Genomic DNA, 22,702 nt, shown 5'->3' on the forward strand with positions numbered 1-22,702 from the left:
GTAAAAGATCATTTTACTTAAAAAAAAAAAGATCAGAAAGCACAATTATATGAACACACTCAATAAAATAGCCTAGAAAATGTCTTATGCAAAAGGTCATGGTAATTCACTTCACTTCTGGCAAAAAGAAAAAAGTCTTCCTTGAACTGCGCCAGCCACCTAATATATGAACGTGGTCTCCTTGTTCCATGCAACAGTCTGAGAAGCATGCTGCTCCCTACCGACAGAGCTGAGAGAAAAGCTCAAAGCAAAATTAAAAGCAAAATATAAAGCTAATTCTTTTAATTAAGATATAGAGCTTTATAGGAAAATGTACATTTTATACTATAAAACATAAAAGATTATCTTTCTTCCCTCTGCAAAATTACTGAGTCTGTCTGAATACTAATTATCATTCATATCCCACTGCATGGAGGGAAGAGACAGCACTGAACTTGAAATCAAAAGATCTGAGTTCAGTATCAGCTCAGCTTCCCAGTTCTTATTTTTAAAATAGAGCAATATGTTTATCACCCATCCCCTCACCAATACTCTTAAAGCAGCAGGCATCTACCTTGTGTTTTGCTCCCTCAGGACATTATTCTTGAGTTCAAGACTAAGTAAGTCCCAAGTAATGAAATATATGCCTCCAAGAATCCTTTACACAAACTATGGGCTGCTGGAGCTTCCCATTTAAAGCTTAGCCTATAATGTCTTAAGAGACAAAGAGTTGAAGATTCATGAGCTGCAGGCAGATAGATTTCAACTGTCCAAGGACAATGGTAAAAGGTTATTATGAACACCAAAGTGAAAGCATGTAGAACAGTAATACTATTATTATGTATAGATAGAAAATAGCCAAAAGGATGAAATTTATGGAAACATCATAGGGAAATGGGCCAAATACATATCAAAAACCAACAAAACTTTGTAAGAGATATAAAAGACCTAAATAAATGGAGACGTGCTTCTGGATGTGAAGACTATAACAAAGATTCCTCCTAAAATAATTCTTAGGTTTAATAAAAGATCCACTGTTCTTAATATTAAGGATGGGAGGCCACTTAATAAAGTTATTCTAATGTTCTTGTAGACAAATAAACATGAGAAAATAGCCAGGATATTTTAAAAATAGGAGGTATTTATAGTGGCATGTATTAACATTTACAATAAAATTACAATAGTTAAAATAATGTGGTGCTTAAACAAGAATGAAGACACAGATCAACAGAACAGTCAGACTAAACACTAATATATATAAGAACTTAATGTACATCATATATATAGAAAAATCAATGAACAAATGAAAAAGTGTTCAAAATCATCAGTAATCAAGAAAATGAAAATTACATCCACAGGGAGATATAACTACATACCCAACAGAATGGCTAAAATTTAAAAGACTGACAGTATCAAGTTTTGATAAGAATGTGGAGCAACTAGAACTCTCATACGTTGCTACCGAGAATACAAAATGTTTCATCCACTTTGGAAAATAGTAAGTTTACTCCTAGACACAACTCAAATGGACAAATAAAGAAACTGGCATACATCTACTGGAATATTAGTAACAGAAAGGAATGAACTACTAATACATACAGCAACAGATAAATCTTAGAGGCAACATGGTAAGTGAAAGAAACCACACACAAATGGTCACATACTTTATGACTCAAGTATATGACATTCTAGAAGAGGCAAAACTAGAGGGACAGAAAATAGATCAAGTTTTCTAGAGCCTGGGAGGTTGGGGTGAAATTGGCATGAGGAAACTTTCTGGGATGAATGTAATATTCCATATCTTAATTATGGTTGTGGTTACAGGACTACATGTATTCTCAAAATTCATAAAACTATAGAGTTAAAATAGGGAAATTTCATTGTATGTAAATTAAATCTCAAACAAAAAATAAGTTCCTTTTTTTTTTTAAATCAATGAAAATGGAATTATGTAATATAACAATGTGGAGAAAGTTAACAATTTATGAAAACACATTTGATTCTTATTTCATTCAATATACCAGAAGAACTGAGTGGCCATTTTCAGCTACTGCAATGCCTTTATACAAGAGGATGCCAAAAATATGAAGAGACCAAAGAAACAATCATTTAGGCATTAAGCAACTGTAAGAGCACTAACTCCCATTTGTACTTTTAGGATGTGACTTTCCTAACAGATCCTCTGCTGATGCAGCAGGAAGGAATGACACAGGGAAAGCAGAGGAAACTTACTTTTCATTGTTATCAGCTATGGTCTCAGGGTTCACGAAATATTATGGAAAATACTTCATGCAGAGGAACTTTTCCCCAACAGCAAATAAGAAGAATTTCTTTTTAAAGGATGTAGTTAGTTGTCTGGGTAAAATTTCCTTAGAAGATAAAATTCTAGAACCTCAACAAGACAGAGAATTGTCATCCTATCAAGAGCTCTGTTCTGAATTTCAGAAAATCTGAGTTGTTCTTATCATATACAGCTGGAAACTGGACCTGGCCTTATAATCTACTAGTACAATCATCATAAACAAAAAATTTCAAGCACTGAGTATGTTAAATATAGAATGAAAAGCTCTGTGTGTGTAAAAGCAAAAATAAGCAGACAACACAGTTTATGTTCTGACAGCATTTGATGACATCATCTTCCTTTATCTGTGCTGTTTTTCCTTTGATAAGAAAATTAAGTTTGGAAATGGCAGAGGGCCCTCATCCACCTAACTATGAAGATTTTAGAGGAGGTAGGTTTAAATGAGATTAGGATTAGAAGAGAAATACAAGGAAGAAAGAAAAGATCTTGATATCTAAATACAGAAGAGTTAGAAGAAAAACTAGATTATCCTGAATTTGTAGGATGTTTACAATTGACCAAATATTTTCACATAACCAACCTCACTTCATTTTAGATCATCCCTGTGAGCATCTCCATTTCACAGGTAAGAAACAGGCTGGAAAGTCAAGTCACAGAGCGGCTAAGTGGAGGACCTAGGACCTCTGCAGGATGAATTTCAGAGGATTCACAGGAAAGGGACTCTTTATTTACTAACATTCTATGCTCACCACCCTCTGCATTCCATCAGTTTCTCTGCTTGAAGTAAAATGTTCTCTTAATCTAGAGTTATCATTGGGTGAATTAACTCAGTAAATTGCTGTTTGCCTTTGGCACACTATGAATTGCTTTAAGGTTGCTTTCCTTCACCAGATAAGAATAAGGCACTGAGGCTCTGGCAGAAAAGGGAAGGGAGTTCTGAGATGAGAACACTGGACACTGCCTGGGAGGGGGGCTACTAGGGGAGGGGTTACGGGGCAGAGACAGATGAGAACACAAAAGAAGGTGACTTCAGCAAATTAGAGCTGGCAAGGGAAGGAGAGCGGCAAGGACCTTCCTCCATGTGGTGCGGTGAGGGTCTGACTGGCCTTGAAACTAGGAGTGCACAATTTCAAATTGATTAAAAACGTGATTTAAAACAAACAAATAAAACCCAGCCCAGCAGAAATCTGGAGAAGGGTAGGGAAACAGTCTAAACCCAGACCAGAAAATAAGGGGATTGTGAAGGGAGGCACCACTAGTTAAGGGCAAGATACGCCTCTGGGTCAATTCTCAAAGTCCACTGGAGTTGAACTACTGATTTCTGACCTTTTCCATAAAATGTATTTATTCTCTCTTCCTCAGGAGCCAGCCCACCATGACTGTTACATATGCCAGATATTAAACATAAGTCAAAGGAAGAAACAATCTTTGCAGTTCCTAGCGAGCACACTTTTTTTCCCCAAGCTTTATCTTCACAAGGGTTGTAAGTAGGCGTCTTCTCCCAAGAAGACAGCGATGGGTGATGGGTAGGGTGAGACCCATTTGGGTTCTGGGGTAGAGATCCGCAGTTAAAGACAAAGTGCTCTACACTAAACAATCCACCCTGCCCCCAAACACACATGATCCTCTGAACTGCACATCAAGTATTTTGAGTACCAAGCAGGCCAACAGTGAAATTTATGCCAGGTCACCTGCAAACTTGTTTGAAAGCAAAAGTGGAGAACTAAAGAAGCAGCTAAAAATACTCTTGTACCTTGAATGCTTCTTTTAAAAAAGGCCTTACATCCTTCACACGACCAGACTCCATAGTGGTATCCCGACGCATAATCGCTGCAGACAGCACAGAAGTGAGCATCCCTCTTTGAACTTGGACTAGTGACAGGGCTGGCACAGCTGCTTCCACTGGCCTTCCTTTTCAGTGTCTCTCTGGGGGCAAAGAAAACATTCATTGTCCAAGATCATTAAAAGGAAACAGGGGCTTTCTAGGGGAAAAAACAGCATGAACATTGCCCAATTCATCTCTTTGCCCTCCAGGGTTCATGTTAAATATATTCCAAGATACCTGATCAAGCAAAACCTTTGTTACTGATATCAGATCTATGAAGAGTCATTGTTGGGAATGACTGATGCCTGAAAGCGGTCAGGCCAGTTCATGCCCATCCATGCAGTGCTGATGAGCACCAGTAACTGGATGGCCAGCTACAGCCATCAGGGTGTACATCTCTGAGTGTAGCAAGTGACCAGATTGAGTCTGGATGGGAAGGGTGGGAGAAGAAAAAGGGAGCAAGAAGGGAGAAGAGAGAAGAGAAGGGGAGAGTGAGTACGGACCTGTCCTTTGAGAAGGCTCTGAAGGAAGCAGGTGGAGGGAGGGGCCAGTGCTTCCACAGAGGAAGAGAGGCACCAAAAACACAACTGGCTAGTTCCTAATTTTGCTAGGGCGTGTTTCTTATGGAAAGGAAATGGTAGGGGTATGATTGATTTATGAATGAAGGTAATTATACTATGGTTTAATTTACCCAAATATTAGCAAAACTCATGCTTAGAAACAAAATATTTCTTTCTTTAAAGGCTGAATGAGAAAACATTATCTTTAAAAAGTCCTAATTTTCATATTCTCTTTTACCAACAATTTTTTTAAAAAAACAAAAGTAAAATTGTGTAGTACAGCTTTCTCAAAGTTCTATGACAGCACATGAAAGTAATAAATTTCAATATTAAATATGCAATAACTTAGTTCTTCGGTTGTTTTGGAAACATATCTCACCCCGATGCTTCTCCCTAGAACACCTCTGTCCTCTGTAGCTGCACTTGTCATTAAAAATAGTATAAATTGAATGGAAATGATTTACCATGTTACCTTGCACCTAGAGTTCAAGAAATTTCAACTGAAGTCTACATTTAAATAGTTTCCTGTCAATCTTCATAAAATGTTATTATTTTGTGAACATATGAAGTGTTATTATTTTAGTTCATTGTTAAAAAGTTTGTACCAATTTTTTTATGTCTTTTCGGGCTTCATGCATCTAGTATTTCATTAAGTTGTAATACCAACAGTTACTTTTATCTTTAACACAATTTGTCATGAACACTAAATTGTGATTTCAATTTACAAGGTAAGAAGGCTCTAACTTGAAAGTAAAGTAAAAATTTCTTTTTCAAACCCAAATCACTTAATCAAGAAGAAAGTGATTTGGGGTGGGGGAGGGTATAGCTCAGTGGTAGAGTGTGTGCTTAGCATGCACAAGGGCCTGGGTTCAATCCACAGTATCTCCGTTAAAAAGAAATAAATAAACCTAATTACCTCCCCCTCCCCCCAAAAAGCAAACAAACAAAACGAACAAAAAGAAGAAAGTGATTTAAGTTAAATCTTTATTTTCTAAAGATGTAGTCATGAAAGTGAATTCCCCCCACAACACAGATCTGTAAACTTAACTTTTTAATCAGGACTAGACTATCAGAATAGATATTACAGACATTCTAGAACTCAGAATATCAGATGTTTTAAGTGATCTATGTGACTAATAAAGACCTTGTATAACACATACCTTTATTCTCACTAAATCATGAAGTGACCTGAATAACTCCCATGAACTACAATTCAGAATGAAGACTGGATTTACCTGTTCACAGGTAGGGTGTGTTCTAGTGATCTTGCTTCACACCAAGGACTCTTTTGAGGTTCTGTATACAGAAGTGACGACTGGCAATGGATGGCTAAAGGAGAGAGGTGTCCAGGAGTTGGCCACAACACACTCGGGCTTGTGGTCTGTCGACCAGGTCCAACTTCTGAGTTGTTGGGAATAGTGTAATTCATCACAGCAGGGCTATAGAATGTCACGGCCGAATATTCATGGCGGCTCTCTACATAGGAGGACGGTATATATATGGGGCCTGGCTCCAGGGGTAGGACGGGTTGACTGCAGTTGAAGGAGACAGGAGAGTTAAGGCTAGATGGTGAGTTTTTGATATCCATGTCTTGAACAGGTAACAGCTAGGAAAACTCCTTGTGAGAAGAAGCACAAAGGAACACCATAATGTTCTCAAAGAGTCATGGCCAGGTATGGCTGTAAGGAGAAGAAAAGGCAATTCTAAGTTACAAGTACAAGCATAACTATTTAAAAGGCTGACATATTTTTACTAAACACTTACACACACACACACACACACACACACACACACACACACACACACACACACACTTGTATGGACCTAGAAATACATCCTGAAAAATAACATGAAAATGTTAACCTCAGAGGGGTGGGAATCTGAGGCATGGAACCCATTTTCTACTTCATTCACCTCCTTACTGCTTTTGTTGTTAACCATGAGAATTAATACAAATTCTTTTAAAAATTAAAAAACAGAAGATTAAATAAAAACGCTTTCTCTGGAACTAGGTAAGTTCATTTTAAAGTTCTTATGAAGAAACAAACAAGGATAACCAAGAAAACCCTGAAAGAGCAGATCAATGAGGACTAGCATTAACAGATATTCAAATACACTATGAATCGCCAATAATAAAAAAGGAATAGACAGGCCAATGTACCTTTGCCAATAATCAATTTATTGCCTCTCACCTTTGAATGCACTCTTCAGTATATGTTCTATGACAATGGAATTCCTTTAAATATTTAAAGTGAGCCCAGTGTAAGCTTTCTCAGTAGAGGGTGCTTCAGGGACACCGCAGGGAAGAGGCTGCTGTGATCCCGGCAGGGGCAGAGGCTGGCGGGGTGGGTGTGACAACATCCAGTGGAGTCTGTGACAGAAATGAATCCAGAAGGAGGTCCCATTGCAAACCTGCAGCCTTGGCATAGAGAGAACCTTTCTGCAGTCACCTGCCCAGGCTGTGGCCCAAGCAGTCACAGAGAAGCCATTCCTTGTGCAACCCTCATCTCTGGCACCTGCATGCTCTGCGGACACCTGGACTCCCAGTGCACGCCCCCACACCACACATTGCTGACTGCCTGCTCCCCACCTGCAACTCCAGACCACTCTAGCCTGTCTAAACCAGTAGATATCTCTACTAACTAGTGGCCAAACTATCTTTTCCAAGGAGGGCTGAATCCCCCAGATTTGTCCTTCCTTGGGTACTCTCCCCTCAGCTCTTGGGTGCCATATAGAGTGTCTTATATCTTATACTTAATCTCTTCTTGTAGTTGGTAATTCTTATATTAGACTTCCCCTGTTGAACCTACTAGGTAGTTTCTATCTCCTCATTGGACCCAGACTGCAATGCAACAGAATAGAAAATCCCAAAACAGCAAGTTCAAAAACTCAAAAGTTTTTGGAAATTTGGCACATGATAAAGGTGGCCAAATTTCTCAAATCACTAGGAAAGCACCCAACAACAGAATTATCATTGGAAAAAGAATTTATGCCAGAATAAACTCCAAATGTTAGAGACCCCAATGTTAAAAGAAAACTGGAGAAAAGAGAGAGAGAGAACTGGAAAGAGGAGGGAGAGGAAAGAGGAGGGGAGAAGGGCGGGAGCTGCACCAGTACTAGAGTCAAACTTAGGTGAGTCCCTTTACAACATGGGTGTGGGGAAAACACACAAAAGTCTAGATACAATAAAAAGATGTACATAAAAGTACATAAATGCAGTACACATAATAGTAAATCTTAGCATATCATAAAAACTTCTTAACTCTGACTCAAAATCCAGATGCCATTAAAAGATGTGCATAAAAGTACATAAACTCATAAAAGTGAATATCTGCATATCATAAAATACCATGTCAAAAGACTAATGATAAACTGAAAAAAAAATACTCCCAACTTGTAACAGCAACAAGGAGCTAATCACCCTGGTATAGAGAGAGAACTCTTATACTACGGTGAAAAAGACCAAAAATTCATTAGAAAAATAGGTAAAAGACATAGATAGAACACACAAAAAAAGGAAGGCAAATGGCTCTTAAAATACATAAAAAGATGTTCAACCTTGTTCAGCAAAGAGATACAAATTAAACTACACCAAGATACCAGTTCTCACATATGCCAAGAATTCAAATGTTTGACAAGACTCTCTTGGCAAGATTATGGAAAAAACACGGACTGTCTCCTACATTGCTGGTGAGAGTGCAAAATGGCACAAATTCCACGGGCACTTGGCAATAAACAGCAAAATTACATATGCTTTTACCCCTTGGACCACGAGTCCATAGTGATGTTCAAAAAAGGAGAAGAAAAAGAGAATCATCTGCCACCATTGCAAGTGACTGTTACATCAGTTCCTCACTCTAAAAATTAGTAATTAGGGAAAAAGAATTAAACCTGTATTCCAGCTTTTTAAGAGAATCTATGATTTATCCCAAAGTAGAGGGGAAACCCCATTTAAAAAAATTTTTTTAGTTATATTTATTTTTTATCTTTTTTTGGAGGTGTATGAAGTAATTAGGTATTTATTTTTTTATTTTTTTAATGGAGGTACTGGGGATTGAACCCAGGACCTCGTACATGCTAAGCACATGCTCTACCACTGAGCTATACCCTGCCACCCCTGGGGAACCCTTCTTTACCAAAGAATGGCACTTAATAAATAGTTTAGAAAAATATTTGGATGGATAGATGAGATAGAAAGATAGAGCAAATAAGTCAAAATGTTAACATTTACCAAATCTAGGTGGTAGGAACATATGGATATTCATTATACTAGTCTTTCAACTTTTCTGTAACCTTGAAATTTTTCACGATAACCTTGGGAGAATAAAACAAAGAACTTAAAAATGGAAGTCTTTTTTTAAAAGTTAAAATAACTGGAATAATATAATCTGGGAAAGGGAACAATAACCATTAATAATGAGACTGGTTGAGAGAGATCATTAAGAAACTTGCCTAAAGAAATTCTCAGTCTTCAATATTTTCAGCTCCAGCAGTCATCTACTTCCATGCATAGGTGACTTGACTCCCGAAAGCTCCTGATTCCTTATTCCTCACATCATTTAAATGCTCCCTTCCTTTGTCCTCAAAACACAATATACCTATGGTGGTTTTAAAAAAAAATCCACAAATTCTTCCACACTCTTCCCTACAAACGGTGGTGCCTAACCTCCCCCTTGAGTATAAGCTAGATTTAGTGACTCTCTTCTAATGAATAAACTATGGCAGAAGGGATGGCATCGACTTCCACATCTAGGTTATAAAAGGCACTGCAGCCTCCCCCTGGCTTGCTCTCTAGGACTACTCACTCTGGGGAAAGTTAGCTGCCATTTGTGAAGACACTCAAGTAGCCTTATGTTGGCCTCCTGCCAACAGCCAGCAAGGAACTACAGTGAGTGAGACATTCTGGAAACCGATCCTCCAGTTCTAGTCTAGTCTTCAGATGACTGTAGCCTTGGCTGACATCTTGACCTCAACCTCATGAGAAGGCCTTTGCCAGAACCATCCAGCTCAGCTGCTTCTGGATTCCTCTCAAAAACTGTGTGAGATAATACGTTTGTTGTTTTAAGCTGCTAAATTCTATGATAATTTGTTACACAGCACTGGATAATTAATAAAACATCCAAGGCAAAAGTCATCATTTTCCTCCCTCAAACCACTCCTTATTTCCTATTTGTGTTCAATGTGACAAAGCCCATTACAGTTATCTTTAGTTTCTCCCTCCATCCAATTACCTTTAATGACCAAGGCACGCTGGGTTTTTCCTCCACAGTGCCTTTCCCCATGTTATGTCTTTTGCCACCTTCTGAGCAAGCTCTCGTTACCTTTTATCTGTGCATCCGTACTAGGCTCCTTACTGTTCCTTGCCTCCACTGAGCTCTTTCTCCAGGTCCACAGAGCAACCAGATTAGCATTCTTAAAAACCCAGCTCTGATCAGTCCTCTGCTTCTCACCAGCCTCTTAATAACTCATGCTCTTCTAACAGTCAAGGCATTCCACTGTATTGCCCCAACTCATCATTCCACTCTAATCTCCTGCAACTTTCCTACAGAAAACCAGCCATGTCCATAAGAAATATGCAAAGTGCATTGTGAAGTGGTTGGCATTTTATGCCTTAGTATATTTTTCACTCCAGCATCCCTATAGTTACCTACTATTTTTCACTCCAGCATCCCTATAGTTACCTACATAGAAAATTAATCTTCCTTATTAGAACTATACTGAATTCTTAGAAATGGTAAAGATGGGGTGGGAGAGTAAAAAGTAAGTACAGTTAAATTTTAAGCTCCTTGAAGGCACACATTATATTTTATTCACCTCCCACTACAATTCAATAAACAATTGTTGTAAGAAAAGAATATAAAGAAATGTGTTGAAAATACACAATTTCACCCATCAACGGTATTAATCAAAGATGGAGCATTTTCAGAAGGCATGATACTGAGCTGAGACAGAGAATCTAGAGGAGTCCCAAAACATGTTCCCTGCCTTCAGGAAGCCACCACTGTGTCTGGTGAAGGAGACAGGACAGACCAGGTGAAATGACAAGGAACTAATACAAAGCTGCTACCACTTCTAATCAACACTGACTGACCACAAGGGACAGGAGAGAGAATGGGAGCTGGAGACGAATATAGGACCAAGGGAGTCTTTTAAAAACTATGTGCATGAATTAATCATGAGTACAGGATTTCATATTTCAATCCCTCAGCTTCCTAACATATACAATTCCTGATTCCTAATAGAGAATATGGAAGATAAAGCATATAATGCTAACTATTGTCAAAACTAGCAATTTCCAAACTTTTTAAAAAAGTTGTATTAAATACACATAACAAAGTTTATCATCTTAACCATTTCTACGTCTACAGTTCAGTAGTGTGAAATGCATTCTCACTGTCGTGCACCCAGTCTCCAGAACTCTTTTCATCTTGCAAAACTAAGACTCAACACCCGTTAAACAACAGTGCCCCCATTCCTCCTCCCCCAGCTCCTAGTGACCACCCTACTACTTCTGTCTCCATGGATTTGACTATTCAGTACCTCATATAAGAGGAATCATACAGTATTTGTTCTTTTGTGACTGGTTTACTTCACTGAGCATAATGTCCTCAAGGTTCATCCATGTTGCCTCATGTGTCAGAATTTCTTTCCTTTTTAAGGCTGAATAATATTCCATTGTATGTATATTCCACATTTTATCTATCAAAGAAGAGTTTTAAACAGAGATGCTTTTCTTTTTTTTTTTTAAGAACCATTTACAAAATGGAAATAACCTAAGTTAGAGCAAATGGCTGAATACAGGAGAGACCACAGGTGTTGGTAATTAGGTCACTGGTAACCTTTAGATGTCAGCACTAGAACTGACAGTATTCTTTAGAGGCTTTTATCAATCTATCCTGAAAACACCCCTCCTATTTCAATCCACCTACACATACACCTGTTCTCTGTGCTTATGTTTTCAATATTGTACCTTGGCTACTATGTTTTAGTGCATTGTTTTTGCTAAATAATCTGAGCCTATCTTATGTAGCCAATGTTTAATCAAAAGACATTTAAAGTACTTTAATATACTGTATAGCACAGGGAACTATATTCAATATCTTGTAGTAACTTACAGTGAAAAAGAATATGAAAATGAATATATGTATGTTCCTATATGACTGAAGCACTACGCTGTACACCAGAAATTGACACAACATTGTAAACTGACTATACTTCAATAAAAATATTAAGAAAAAAAACAAAGTACTTTAACCACACAACTTAAATAGTATATGTTACAACAATTGACAGCAAAATACTTAAGGTAACACACATAACAAATTGTATTTATACATAATAAAATGTAACCTAGAGGTGGCAATTAACTTTAGATTTCTCAAACTTAGGGAAAAAAAGTATAAGAAAACAAGATGCCTTACCCAATTTAATAAATAGAAAGTATATCCAAAGTTTAGTGTGATCACCACAGTATAACTTTCTTATACAGAGCACTGCTCAAGGTAAACTTACATGGGATAAATTCAACACTCTCAGTCAGCAAATGAAGATTCAGTTATATTCAGGAAATTAAGAAGCAGGAAAGCAGTGGATTTTAGAATAAGAACTTGAACAAGAGACTTCAGCTTGGTACTCAATCAACTTTTTAAAAAAATCAATTAAATTGTTTAAACAAAAAATTATTCTCTGAAGATTTTGGTCAATCAAGGTTTTACTGAATTTCATGAGGTCTCAACTTTACATTGCTCCAAAAAATATATTTAGCATATCAGCATACGTAGCTCAGAAAAGCCAGCACACCAAACTGTCAGAAAACCTCTGCTGTCTTTTCCTTTTTCATTAGGCCTTTTACTGACACAAAGTGATGAACAGTATCATGGAAATTCATGAACTTGCAATAATACTTCCCACTATCCAGTAGGAAAGGGAACACTCAATTTAAAGCAAAGATGACGTCTCTCTCTCTGAAGAGCAGAGGATCAATTCCATCACTCATTCGCACCTACGACAGAATGTTCATTCTAGGCCCAGAAAGGCTGAAATCACCTGTCAGACACATACCGCCAAACAGCAAATGCCAGGATTCATCCAGGCAATCAATGAGTTGCCACAGCAACTTTCCTTAGAAAATACGGATTTCACCAGCCTCTCTAGAATTCCCCCACATCCCCAGTACCATGATAATCAATGTGAGAACTGGTTTCTGGACAGTGATTAAAGGGCCACATTGGTTTTTGGTTGGCTATATTTTAGATATATCCAGATTCACGTGACAACCATCTGTCAGTGGAGTCTTGGGCAACTAATAACTTGATAGCCAACGCGAAGGGTTTTTCCTTCTTAAGCAAAGACACAAGAAGGGGTGATGAACTTAAATCACTGCAGTAGACCTGGGAGACAAGAGAACAGGCAGCAAAAAGAATGTCTTCTCTGCTGGAGGTCCAGAAAAGTGAATAAACCAACTGTGGTCATTTAAGTAGTTCTGCTCTAACACAGGGATATAAACTGGTTGAAGAAAAGAATTCCAAAAAGATTAAAGTTCTTTAACATTGTGGGAAAGGATATTCTCAACACATTTGTTTGAACACCCAAGCTTTGCCTCCATAACCACGATATCTGGTACAACAGGGAAAGAGAGTCTCTAAACAGTTTAATTGTTGGGCCTGGCAGGCATGGAATTTCACCTGGCCAACAAAAGAACATGTACCCGGACATCCTGAAATGACTGCAATCATTCCCATTTTCTTTAATTACTCACCGTAGCCTATAATAGTTGGCCCATAGCCTTTGTGATGAACAGCCCTTGTCTTCTGCTGGAAGAGGTCCCTCTCACGCTCCCCCAGCACACACAGCTGCGTGGAGCCCTCTCGGGTCACGTCTGTGTGCAGCAGGAACGCTTTCTGTACACATGGGATTACACATAGTGTTCTAGTGTACTTGCTGGGGAACACATTATGGCTCTTAAACTAAAAAAAAAAGTTTTTAAAATTCCAAATGTTGACAGTGATTCCTGGAGAGGAAAAAGGCAGGCCCTAGAAATGGCAGAAAGACACTCCAGAAAGAGTAGACTGATTTTTAGTAAGGTGCCCATCAAATCTGGTTTAAAAATCAGAAGACAGTCATCAGCGGCCTGCTATTATGTGTATTCTTGCCCAGTGGACAATGCAGTACACTGGGTCCTAGGCTCAGCCCTGCCTGAAAGCCAGCGGATCTTAGATAAATCACGTGAACTCCCTGGGCTTTCACATCGTTTTCAGTAGGACTAGGGACCAGTATGAGTCCCACCGTGTCACAGCACTTGACGATGAAGTGAAATGATGTACATGGAAGCATTCTGCAACCTATCATCACATATCCAAGAAGATGAGGTCAGTCTATTCGCATGCCACTGAATATGCTTACAGTATTTGGCAGAGTTTCTAGACAATGTAGGTTAAGATGCCTTTATGGTCACCCTGAAGATTTTGGCCTAATTTTACTTTCTTAACTACTTCTTGACACTGCCCAAAATGCTGAGCTGCTAGCAGCCTGTGTGGAACACACATGCCACATTTTCCTATGCTATTTTCTCAAGCCTGCCTGTCACACTTCCCCAGGCACTCAGTTCGAACACTCCACGTGTGTGTGGCCTGCAGAAGTCATAAACTCACATTCACAAAGCAGACACTAGAAGGAGTTTCATGGAAAAGATAAAAAATAGGTCTTAAGTGTCAAGCAATGTTAAGGCTCTCAGTCTAATATTGATTAAGAATAGAGAAAAAACACTTCAAAATCATCACAGAACTGATAATTAATAATTGATTCACATGCAAATCTTAAGAACATGTATCTGTACTTTCTAAAATGAGAAAACCTAATTCCCCTAGTAGCCCACTGAGCTGCAAAGGAAATAGAACTGCGAGGACTTGAAGATGGGAGGAGGACAAAGCCTCACCCCAGGGTTTGCACACTCTAAGGCAGGTGTTTGGAGGGAGAGCAAGCCTCTGCTCCTTCCCAATACCAACAGCCAGAGAAAATGCTCCACTTTTAGGAAATCGAACCATATTCAAATATTCATTTAAGGCTGAGTGGGGGAGAGCTGTGGGTGGGGAGATTCAAGAGGACATGACCAATGAGGAAGTTAGAACGAAGGCATTCAACTCCCCTTCCAGTCCCAGGTTTGACAGTGGAACACAAAACGTTTACCAACAAAAGGTTGTAGTCCCGCTTTAAGGAAATATAGACAAGTCCAGTAATTTGTCTTCCTAGGTGACCCTCATTCTTCTGCCCTCTCTCAAATACACCCACACAAAGATTTCCTGAGTAAAGCCCTCAGTTATTATCCAGAACTATAACTGTTCCAGTTAGAAATGCCAACGACCCAGTTTGCTGGTGCCTCATAAACTGGCCCCTCTGTATGTCCTAGGTACTGCCAACTGCAGTTCTCTGAATGGGAAGTTGTGTACGTATTTAAAAGACAGGCTCTTGTTTTTCATAGCACATAGGAAAAAGAAAAAAGCCATCAATCTGACATTTTATTAGGAGTGACTAGAAATAACAGGCTTCTAACTATTTACTGAATTGAATAATGTATTAAACAGTAAAACTTAATTAGTTTATAAAAGATTTTGCATCCATATCCTGCAGGAAAATCTAGATTTCAAACCATGAGCACAGAAATGAAAAAAATGACATCTACACATAAACCGGGCACAGCCCTCACTTAGCTCCTATTAAGGAAAGTATTTTAACTTAAGTAGTCGCAATCACTCTATATTTGAGGAAAACTATATAAGCAACAGATGAGTGATTTCCAGGGGCTGGGGTTAAATGGAGAGGGTGGACCACAAAGGGGACTTCTGGTGGGTGATGGAACTGTTTTGTCTTGATCGTGGAGGTGATTATATGAGTGTGCAACAGTCAGAATTCATAGAGTGATACACCTAAAGAGGCTAGATTTCACTCCATGTAAATTATACTGCAATAAGCTTGACTTTTCAAAATGCTATTAGGTCTAAAACAACGTACTAGGCACTGGATAATGAAGTCTAAAATTCACGCATGCATTTCTCAAGGGTTCTAGATATAATTATCAAAAAACTTACCAGTAAATGATTCAAGTTCAGCCTTCAGTAGTCTATACAATTATTTTATTATTTATAGATATTATGTAAAATGATTCAAAGCATGAACTAAAATTATCATAAGATGTATCTGAATCATTATCTGTTAGATATACATTTATAGAAAATTGCAGTGTCTTATTCTTAAAATTGGCCATATCAATACCTATTAAATGCTAATTATATTTTTAAGGGCTGAATTTACTACTAAATTTTACCTATTCCATGTTATAAATGAATTGAGAAATGTAAAGCGTGATTAGATTTATTTGCAGCCCTCAGAACCACTATGAAAGCTGTCCTAAATGTTTTTAATTGGCTTCAATGACTTATATGCCTTAAGTGTTACAGAGGACTGGTGGCTTTCAAAATAAGAGTGTTTCAGTAATTCAACTGAAAAAAAAATGCTTAAATGTAAAATGGAATCTTAAGGTTACATTCTTCCCTCTTCTGGAATGTATGCAGAAACATATATATTTTTTCTGCAGAAAAAATAAAAGTCAAAGAATAAGTGTGTAACACTCTTCATCATTACAGTACATTTACTTTTTACAATACAGACAGCAGAAATCTTTCTTTTCATGTGTTCGGTTTTAAAATAACATCTTTCCCCCCCACACAAAGGAAAACAGCCACTGTGAGTGTAGAAACGTAGAACAAAAATGAAAATTCCTAATGGAATGCCCATGTAAATACTAGAAATCTAACAAAATGAAATAAAAATCTTTCCTCAAAAGTGTCGTGTACCACACCAAAGCACAAAGTTGCTTTCTAAAAAGCTAACAAAATTGAGTCAACTTTATCTTCCTAAATAGAAAACCACTCAAATCCAAGTTTCGTTTTTCATAAAAAGTATACTCCCTTGACTTAATTTTATATCCAATATGAATTAGGCAGGAATGATAAAACAACGGGTTAAGAGAACAGTGGCTGGGTTCCTCTTCAACAAATACAACAGCCCAGATGATCTTAATCTTGCTCAGTCAGAATTAACTCTGCTTTCTGATATGACTAAAGTATGCCAGGTAATATATTTGAAAATACGGGCCACCTGCCTGATGCATGCACATCTTCCCAGACCCATAAAACTCAAGATAAAGTGCCCTGGTCAACTTTCCCACTGCCACCGTTTCACCCACTGTCAGGAAACCCGTAGAGAAAACACAGAGAAGTTTTTTTTCTTTTAAAAGACATGTATATTAGCACAATCGACACAGAGCTCACAGGCTCAAATTAATTAGTTAATTTGCCATAGACTTGGATGAAAATATTTAGTCAGAACATGAAATTACTGTTTCCAGTAGTTTTCCAGGCGGGTAGATTTGGCGGGGGTTGGGGGTGGGGTGTCTTATATTGTTCCCAGTATTACTGTTTCCCCATCGCTAGATTCCAAACAGAAAATCAGTTAAATCACACCGTGAGCGAAGGGGCACTTACCTTACTTGTAAACACCGGCCTAGGAACCGCTAGAGCACGGCACGTGCTTTTTCCGGAGTAGTTCTGCTCCCCGCGCCAGGCAGCAGCACCACCTGCGGAGCGTGGGCGCAGCTCGCGCAGCCCAGACCCCAAACGCCAGCCTTTACCGCAGCTCCGGATGCCAGTGGCAGCCCAGGACGGTCCCTCTCCCGCCGGGCTCCTGCCGCCTCCTCTCCGTCCTGCAAGTTTCCAGAGGCGTCTCTCGCAGCCTCTAGCTTCTAGCGGCCTAGCAGCAGGGGCGAGGGAGTGGGTGTCAAAAGGTCCAGTAGCCGAAGACACTGCCAAGATCACAAACGACTTAACGAGGAGCCTCGCCTTCCTTTAAAAGACGGGGACTGGGGGGAGGAGGAAGCCAAGAGCCCACGTGACCACCTACCCAGCTGCCGGGAGATCTCGGAAGGACCCGGGCTCCCTGCCTCCCGATTCAACTCACCTGTGCGGAGTCGAAGACCCAGGGCAGAGGCGGTCACGCGCAGGGGTACCAAAGCACAGGCGGCGCCCCTCTCACCGGCCTTGGATCTGGAAGGTCTGGGGCGGGGCCGGAGAATGTCCATTTCTAACCAGGTCGGGGTGATGCCGGAACTGATGCTGCACGGCTGGCGGCCACACTTTGAGGAACAGGTGCCTAGGCTCTGACCCACGTTGAGTGTGAGAGGGGCCGGGTGCTTTGGCGTCGTTAAATACATAAGCCTGACTCTTTAAAGCATCTAGAGGTGAAACTAGAGAGGCACTGGGTTTGTCCAGTCCCCAGCGGCAAGCGCAGCTTCGTGCCCCGAGAGGCAAGGCCACGCTGCACGGCCGGGAGGTGGAGGGTGTGGGTTCCCATCTCTCAAGGGTTGGCTGGGAAGACCTTTCGCCTTAGACCAAAGATCCCAGGGACCTCTTCAAACTCACCTACTGCAAGGAAGGGCTGGGGAGGAGGGGAGGTGGAAATCTGTGCTTGGCTGTGGAGGCGCCCCTCTTCCCCCGCGTCGCCTGTGTCAAACTCTCTCCGCGGGCGAGCGTCCCCTGGTGGCAGCTCCGGTTCCCCAGATCTGCACGGTCCCTAAGCTCTCTTTACCCACCCGGCAGTAGCCCATAGTGTGAGGACTGGTAAGACTATTTGATATTCACAAAGAAGTGACTGGTTTCTTGATGGCAAATATCGAAAGGGAAGTAGCAGGTGTCCCAGAGGCCATTGCTAGACTACAGTGCCATATTTGTGCCTATAATCATCAGACTATCCATGCACGTGGCAAAAGGGACATGGTCCTTGATCTGGTTGTGACTCCAGATTGCTGATAGACGAAGACCAAAGGGACATTTGGAGGGAAACTTTTACAGAGCCAGTGTTGGGGTTTAACCAAAAAATAGCCTAGAGGGACACTAGTGTGCTCTGGGTTTGTAAGAGTGAAGTCTGCAGTTGGACTCCAAATATGGAGAGCCACCTACTTTATAAACAGTGGTTATCAAAACTTTGTACTCCCCCTACCTCCAGTTTTCATGAAAGCTTGGACTCCTGGATTCTCTCAAGTTGTAGGACAGAGTTCCCTGATCCTTGAGGCAGAGAAGTTAGTTTGGACAGGAGGGTGTGTAGCTGACAGATCCACCTGTGAAGGCAGGTAAACAAGATGCTTATCTTTGCCAATCTCTTCTCTCTGGTTCCCTCTGCTGGGTGTCGCTTCAGGTACCTAGTACCCATAGGCTTTTTCCTTCTTTCCACCTTAAGGAGAAAATTTTAAGTGATGGTTTTTAAAAATCAGTTATACTTCAATAAAATATGTATATAATATCGGTTCTATTTGGTAGCACTTGTCAACAAGATATCCCTGGAATGGAAATTATCACGAAGGAATTTCAGTCATAAGCCAATAGGCAGACAAAGATGCTGTGAGGGTGAAAACTGACATCTATTAAGTATCTACATCACACTGAGGGTGCACTAAGTGCTTGCACAGCAATTCATTTAATCCTCATGCTGCTCTGTGAACTAGGTAATACTGACCCCACTTCTCAGATGAGGAAACTGAGGCTCATAGAGCTTATATCAGCGACTTGAAGTCTTGCATTGTAGGAAAGGAACCCAGTGGCAACGATGCTTTCCTAGGTAGCTACTATTTATTGGGCATTTAGCTGTGTTCCACTTTCTACAATTATCTCATTTCATATACGACAAGCCTCTGAGGTATATTCTATTGTTAAATAGCCCCATTTTACATTTGAGAAAATGGCCAGTCAGTGGCTGAGAACAACTTGAACCCAGGCCAGATCCCCAAATGCTGTTTTCTTCCATATCGTAACTAAAATCAATTGGAAATGAAGATGGCTTGAATGTCAGGACATTATATCTCCTGCAGACAAGACCCACCTTAAAGCCCCCTGCCAACTGTGAGAAAAGCTTCTGCTCAAGCCCAGAACGAGAACTAGGGCTCCGTGTTTGCTGTGACGCTTCCTTCAGAATGCGTTCCACTCACGAGAACAGCTTGTTCTCTTTTTAAGACCCTCAAACACCCACAGAAGCTATTTGTTACACAAGGAAACCTCATTGAAGGAAATGTTAAGCAAAAGAATGAACGAGAGTGAGTACATTTCCTTCTGACTCACTCTGTGGATCAAGAACAATAATGGTACCTTAGGGATGGAAACTGCCTAGTTTAATACAGTGAGTGGGGAGGGTGATTATTCCAACCCCCTGAACCAGGACCAAAAGAAGGCATTCTTGAAACAGTTAATACCATTAGCTAGGCCAAAAAGCACTTGAAATCTAGTGCTGAGGATGTGCCCTGTTCAGCAGGGTCACAGTCTCATTTCCACCTCACTCATAAGCTGCCTAAGGAAGCATCCTCATGCTATGACATTGAAAGGCTTTCCTCGCCCCAAAATATCCTACAACAGGGACTGAAGTGTTTGTTTACCATTCAGTCATCCTTTGGGGTTAAAGCACTGGATTGCTAAAATTCAGTTATCTTCTATGTGATGGGTAATATTAATTTACTAGCATGCATAATTACATTCATAAGATGAGCTTGCAAGATGAGCTAGATGTCACCTGGGAAATCAAAGGAAGTCAGAGTAAGACAGGTACATTTTTCAGTAGGAGAAAGGAAAGTCTCTCCATCAGGGTGCACCTTCCTCATCTTCTCATCCCATCCCTTCTCTGTCTAGTGAAGTATTACCCATCCCAAAGCCAGGAGCCTTAGTAAAGTGAACACTGTGACAGCCCAGCAGAACGTGTCTCCCGTACAGCACTCAGCCTACCTATCAACTCTGCCTGCGCTGTGATTGCACCATGCACGTCTTGTATCTCTAGCATCTCTCACGGTGGCATAGCCCCCACCTAATACAACCCAGGAATTCAACAAATACCTCCTGAAGGCTTCAACTTGGAAAAATCAGAGGGAAAGGGGAGGGATTTTCTGTAGCAAAGAAACTACCAGGAAGCTAAATAAATAAGTAAAATCCTGTTCAAGACAAGAAAGCAAAAGCTGATGTGCAAAATGTATAGGCAGAGGATTCTCACAAATGACTAGAAAGTGTCACACCATATAGGATGGCTGGGGATTGTCTCTCTTCTCAGCCTGAGGCCAAGTGGGAAGATTTAGGTCCTGGGATGCTCTTACCTGCTCCAAAGTATAACAAGATCAGGCTCATTCTTCATATTATGTGGGTACAAATTGCTCTGTTTTAAGAGGATATGAGAGATAAAACCCTAAACTTATGGAATTAATAAAAGGGAAGGGAAAGATTGGTTGCACCTGCAATAACACATGTATTTTGGGAACATGGTATTACCAGTGCAGTATATTAGAGGTTATCTCAGCTGCTCATAAATCAGGGTTCATATAATAAGCTTTGATTTTTGAAAGTCCAATTCCGGTAGAGCTCTTCAGGATCATGTCTTATTAGAAATAACAATGCACGTAATATTTATGCAATCTTTTCAATCCCAGTGCCACAGTAGGCAGGCCTGCACAGGTTGGTTTATTTTTATTTCATTTTTATCCTCATAACATCCCTGTGGCCATCCCTACTTTATAGATGGGAAAATGAAGCTCAAGGAGATGACATTTTTGGTAAGATCACCCATGTGCATGTGGCAGAGTGACGGTTCCAACCCAGTGTCATCTGCCTGCTAATCCCTTGCTTTCTCTGCTGTAACCCTGTGATGCTTTTCTTATTTGCTGTGTAAACTGAGGCATATTTGTCCAGTAGAGCCTGGATATTGCTGAATGAGTTTTTGCCAAGTTGTTGCCTAGGCATGACCACCTGTGTGCATATTTACATAACTTTATTCTTTACTGACGTGTTTTACTGGAGCCTCTAGTAAGGTGACCAAGAACATAGGCAGCAAGGCAGACCTAACCTGATACCTGGACACCCAGACCACAGGACAAGGTTACTCTGACCCACAGTTAAAATGAACCACCTGGGCAGCCAGCATACGCAGCCAACTCCTTATAAGTCACCTTATTTTTTTCAGTCTTGGTCTTTGACATTTGCAAACATACATGTAAAATAACTTTTGTCCTGTCTACTGCTCCTTGAAGGTACTTCAACTTCACACAAATCTCTCACATACCTTGGTTCCTAATTTTCTGTCCATTGAAAAGAAACAACATGAAGAATATATTTTCTTGTCCTCTGATTAAAGTAATTCTCTCTTGAGCTAGAAAAGCAACTAGCCCCTCGAGGTCACTGGCATGAATGTGAACACCCAGCTGAGAAACATATGTTAAATAACTTAGAAATGGTGAGAAATTATAATATGCAATTCCACAAATGACTCAAATGCAATTCTTGAAATGCAACTTCCCTCCCTCTTCTGGCACAGAATAAGATAATATTAATAATACGTCAGACAGTATAATATTCCCAGAAATAAGGTCAAAAAGGAGATAGAGTATAGACAGACATGGCTTAAGGGGCCATAGATTCTAATAAGACTGATTCCATAGAGTTTAGAATTCCAAAAAACTGACTAAATTTTATCTACTTCTTGTAAACGTATTTACATTTTCCAGTTCTTTGTTCATATCATGGAAAGTTACTAGAAATGTCTCATGTCCTTTAGACTCACATCAACTAACACTCTAGTGACGCACATTGCATCAGTGGCCTTTATAAAAACACAGACCCTGTCTTTTGTGTACAGAGTGAAGGTGCTTCTTTCACATACGTTATAGATTGAACTGATAAGCCTAAGCAGAGAAAGAAATGGTCTTCTCCATTATTCAATCCTCTCCTTTGCTGGGAATTACAGCCAAGAAATAAACTTCTCTAAATAGTTCATACAGCTTCTGAGGGATTGCCAGTGTTGTCCAACATACTAACATTCCTGCATTCTTCCCTTTTTTCTCTTCTTTTTACACCTCTACATTTTTTTCCCTATCTACCCAGGCAGTTTTGCTCACTGGTCTCTCCTTCATGGTTCTGCTCAGGCTGCTCCCACATTCTCCCTTCCACCAGCCACAGCTTACTG

At 40.0% G+C, this 22,702-nt stretch overlaps 1 protein-coding gene across 2 annotated transcripts in view; it reads right to left on the minus strand.

The window, feature by feature from the left end:
* ESR2 (estrogen receptor 2) overlaps window positions 1-18,186 on the minus strand; it is a 48,925-nt gene extending 30,739 nt beyond the window's left edge. Inside the window, exons 1-5 of one of the 2 annotated variants that reach the window (XM_064486015.1) lie at window positions 17,678-18,186; window positions 17,206-17,522; window positions 6,859-7,037; window positions 5,902-6,345; window positions 4,035-4,207 (exon numbers count right to left, since the gene is read on the minus strand). In XM_064486015.1, the coding sequence (XP_064342085.1) occupies window positions 4,035-4,207; window positions 5,902-6,254 (526 nt within the window). In that variant the 5' untranslated portion in view covers window positions 6,255-6,345; window positions 6,859-7,037; window positions 17,206-17,522; window positions 17,678-18,186. Of the gene's footprint in view, window positions 1-4,034; window positions 4,208-5,901; window positions 12,658-17,205; window positions 17,523-17,677 lie in introns of those variants that run through there. The other variant, XM_064486016.1, reaches the window with a different exon arrangement.
* Window positions 18,187-22,702: the final 4,516 nt, after the last annotated feature.

This window comes from Camelus dromedarius, chromosome 5 (assembly GCF_036321535.1).
Source record: "Camelus dromedarius isolate mCamDro1 chromosome 5, mCamDro1.pat, whole genome shotgun sequence".
NCBI classification, from domain to species: Eukaryota; Metazoa; Chordata; class Mammalia; order Artiodactyla; family Camelidae; genus Camelus; species Camelus dromedarius.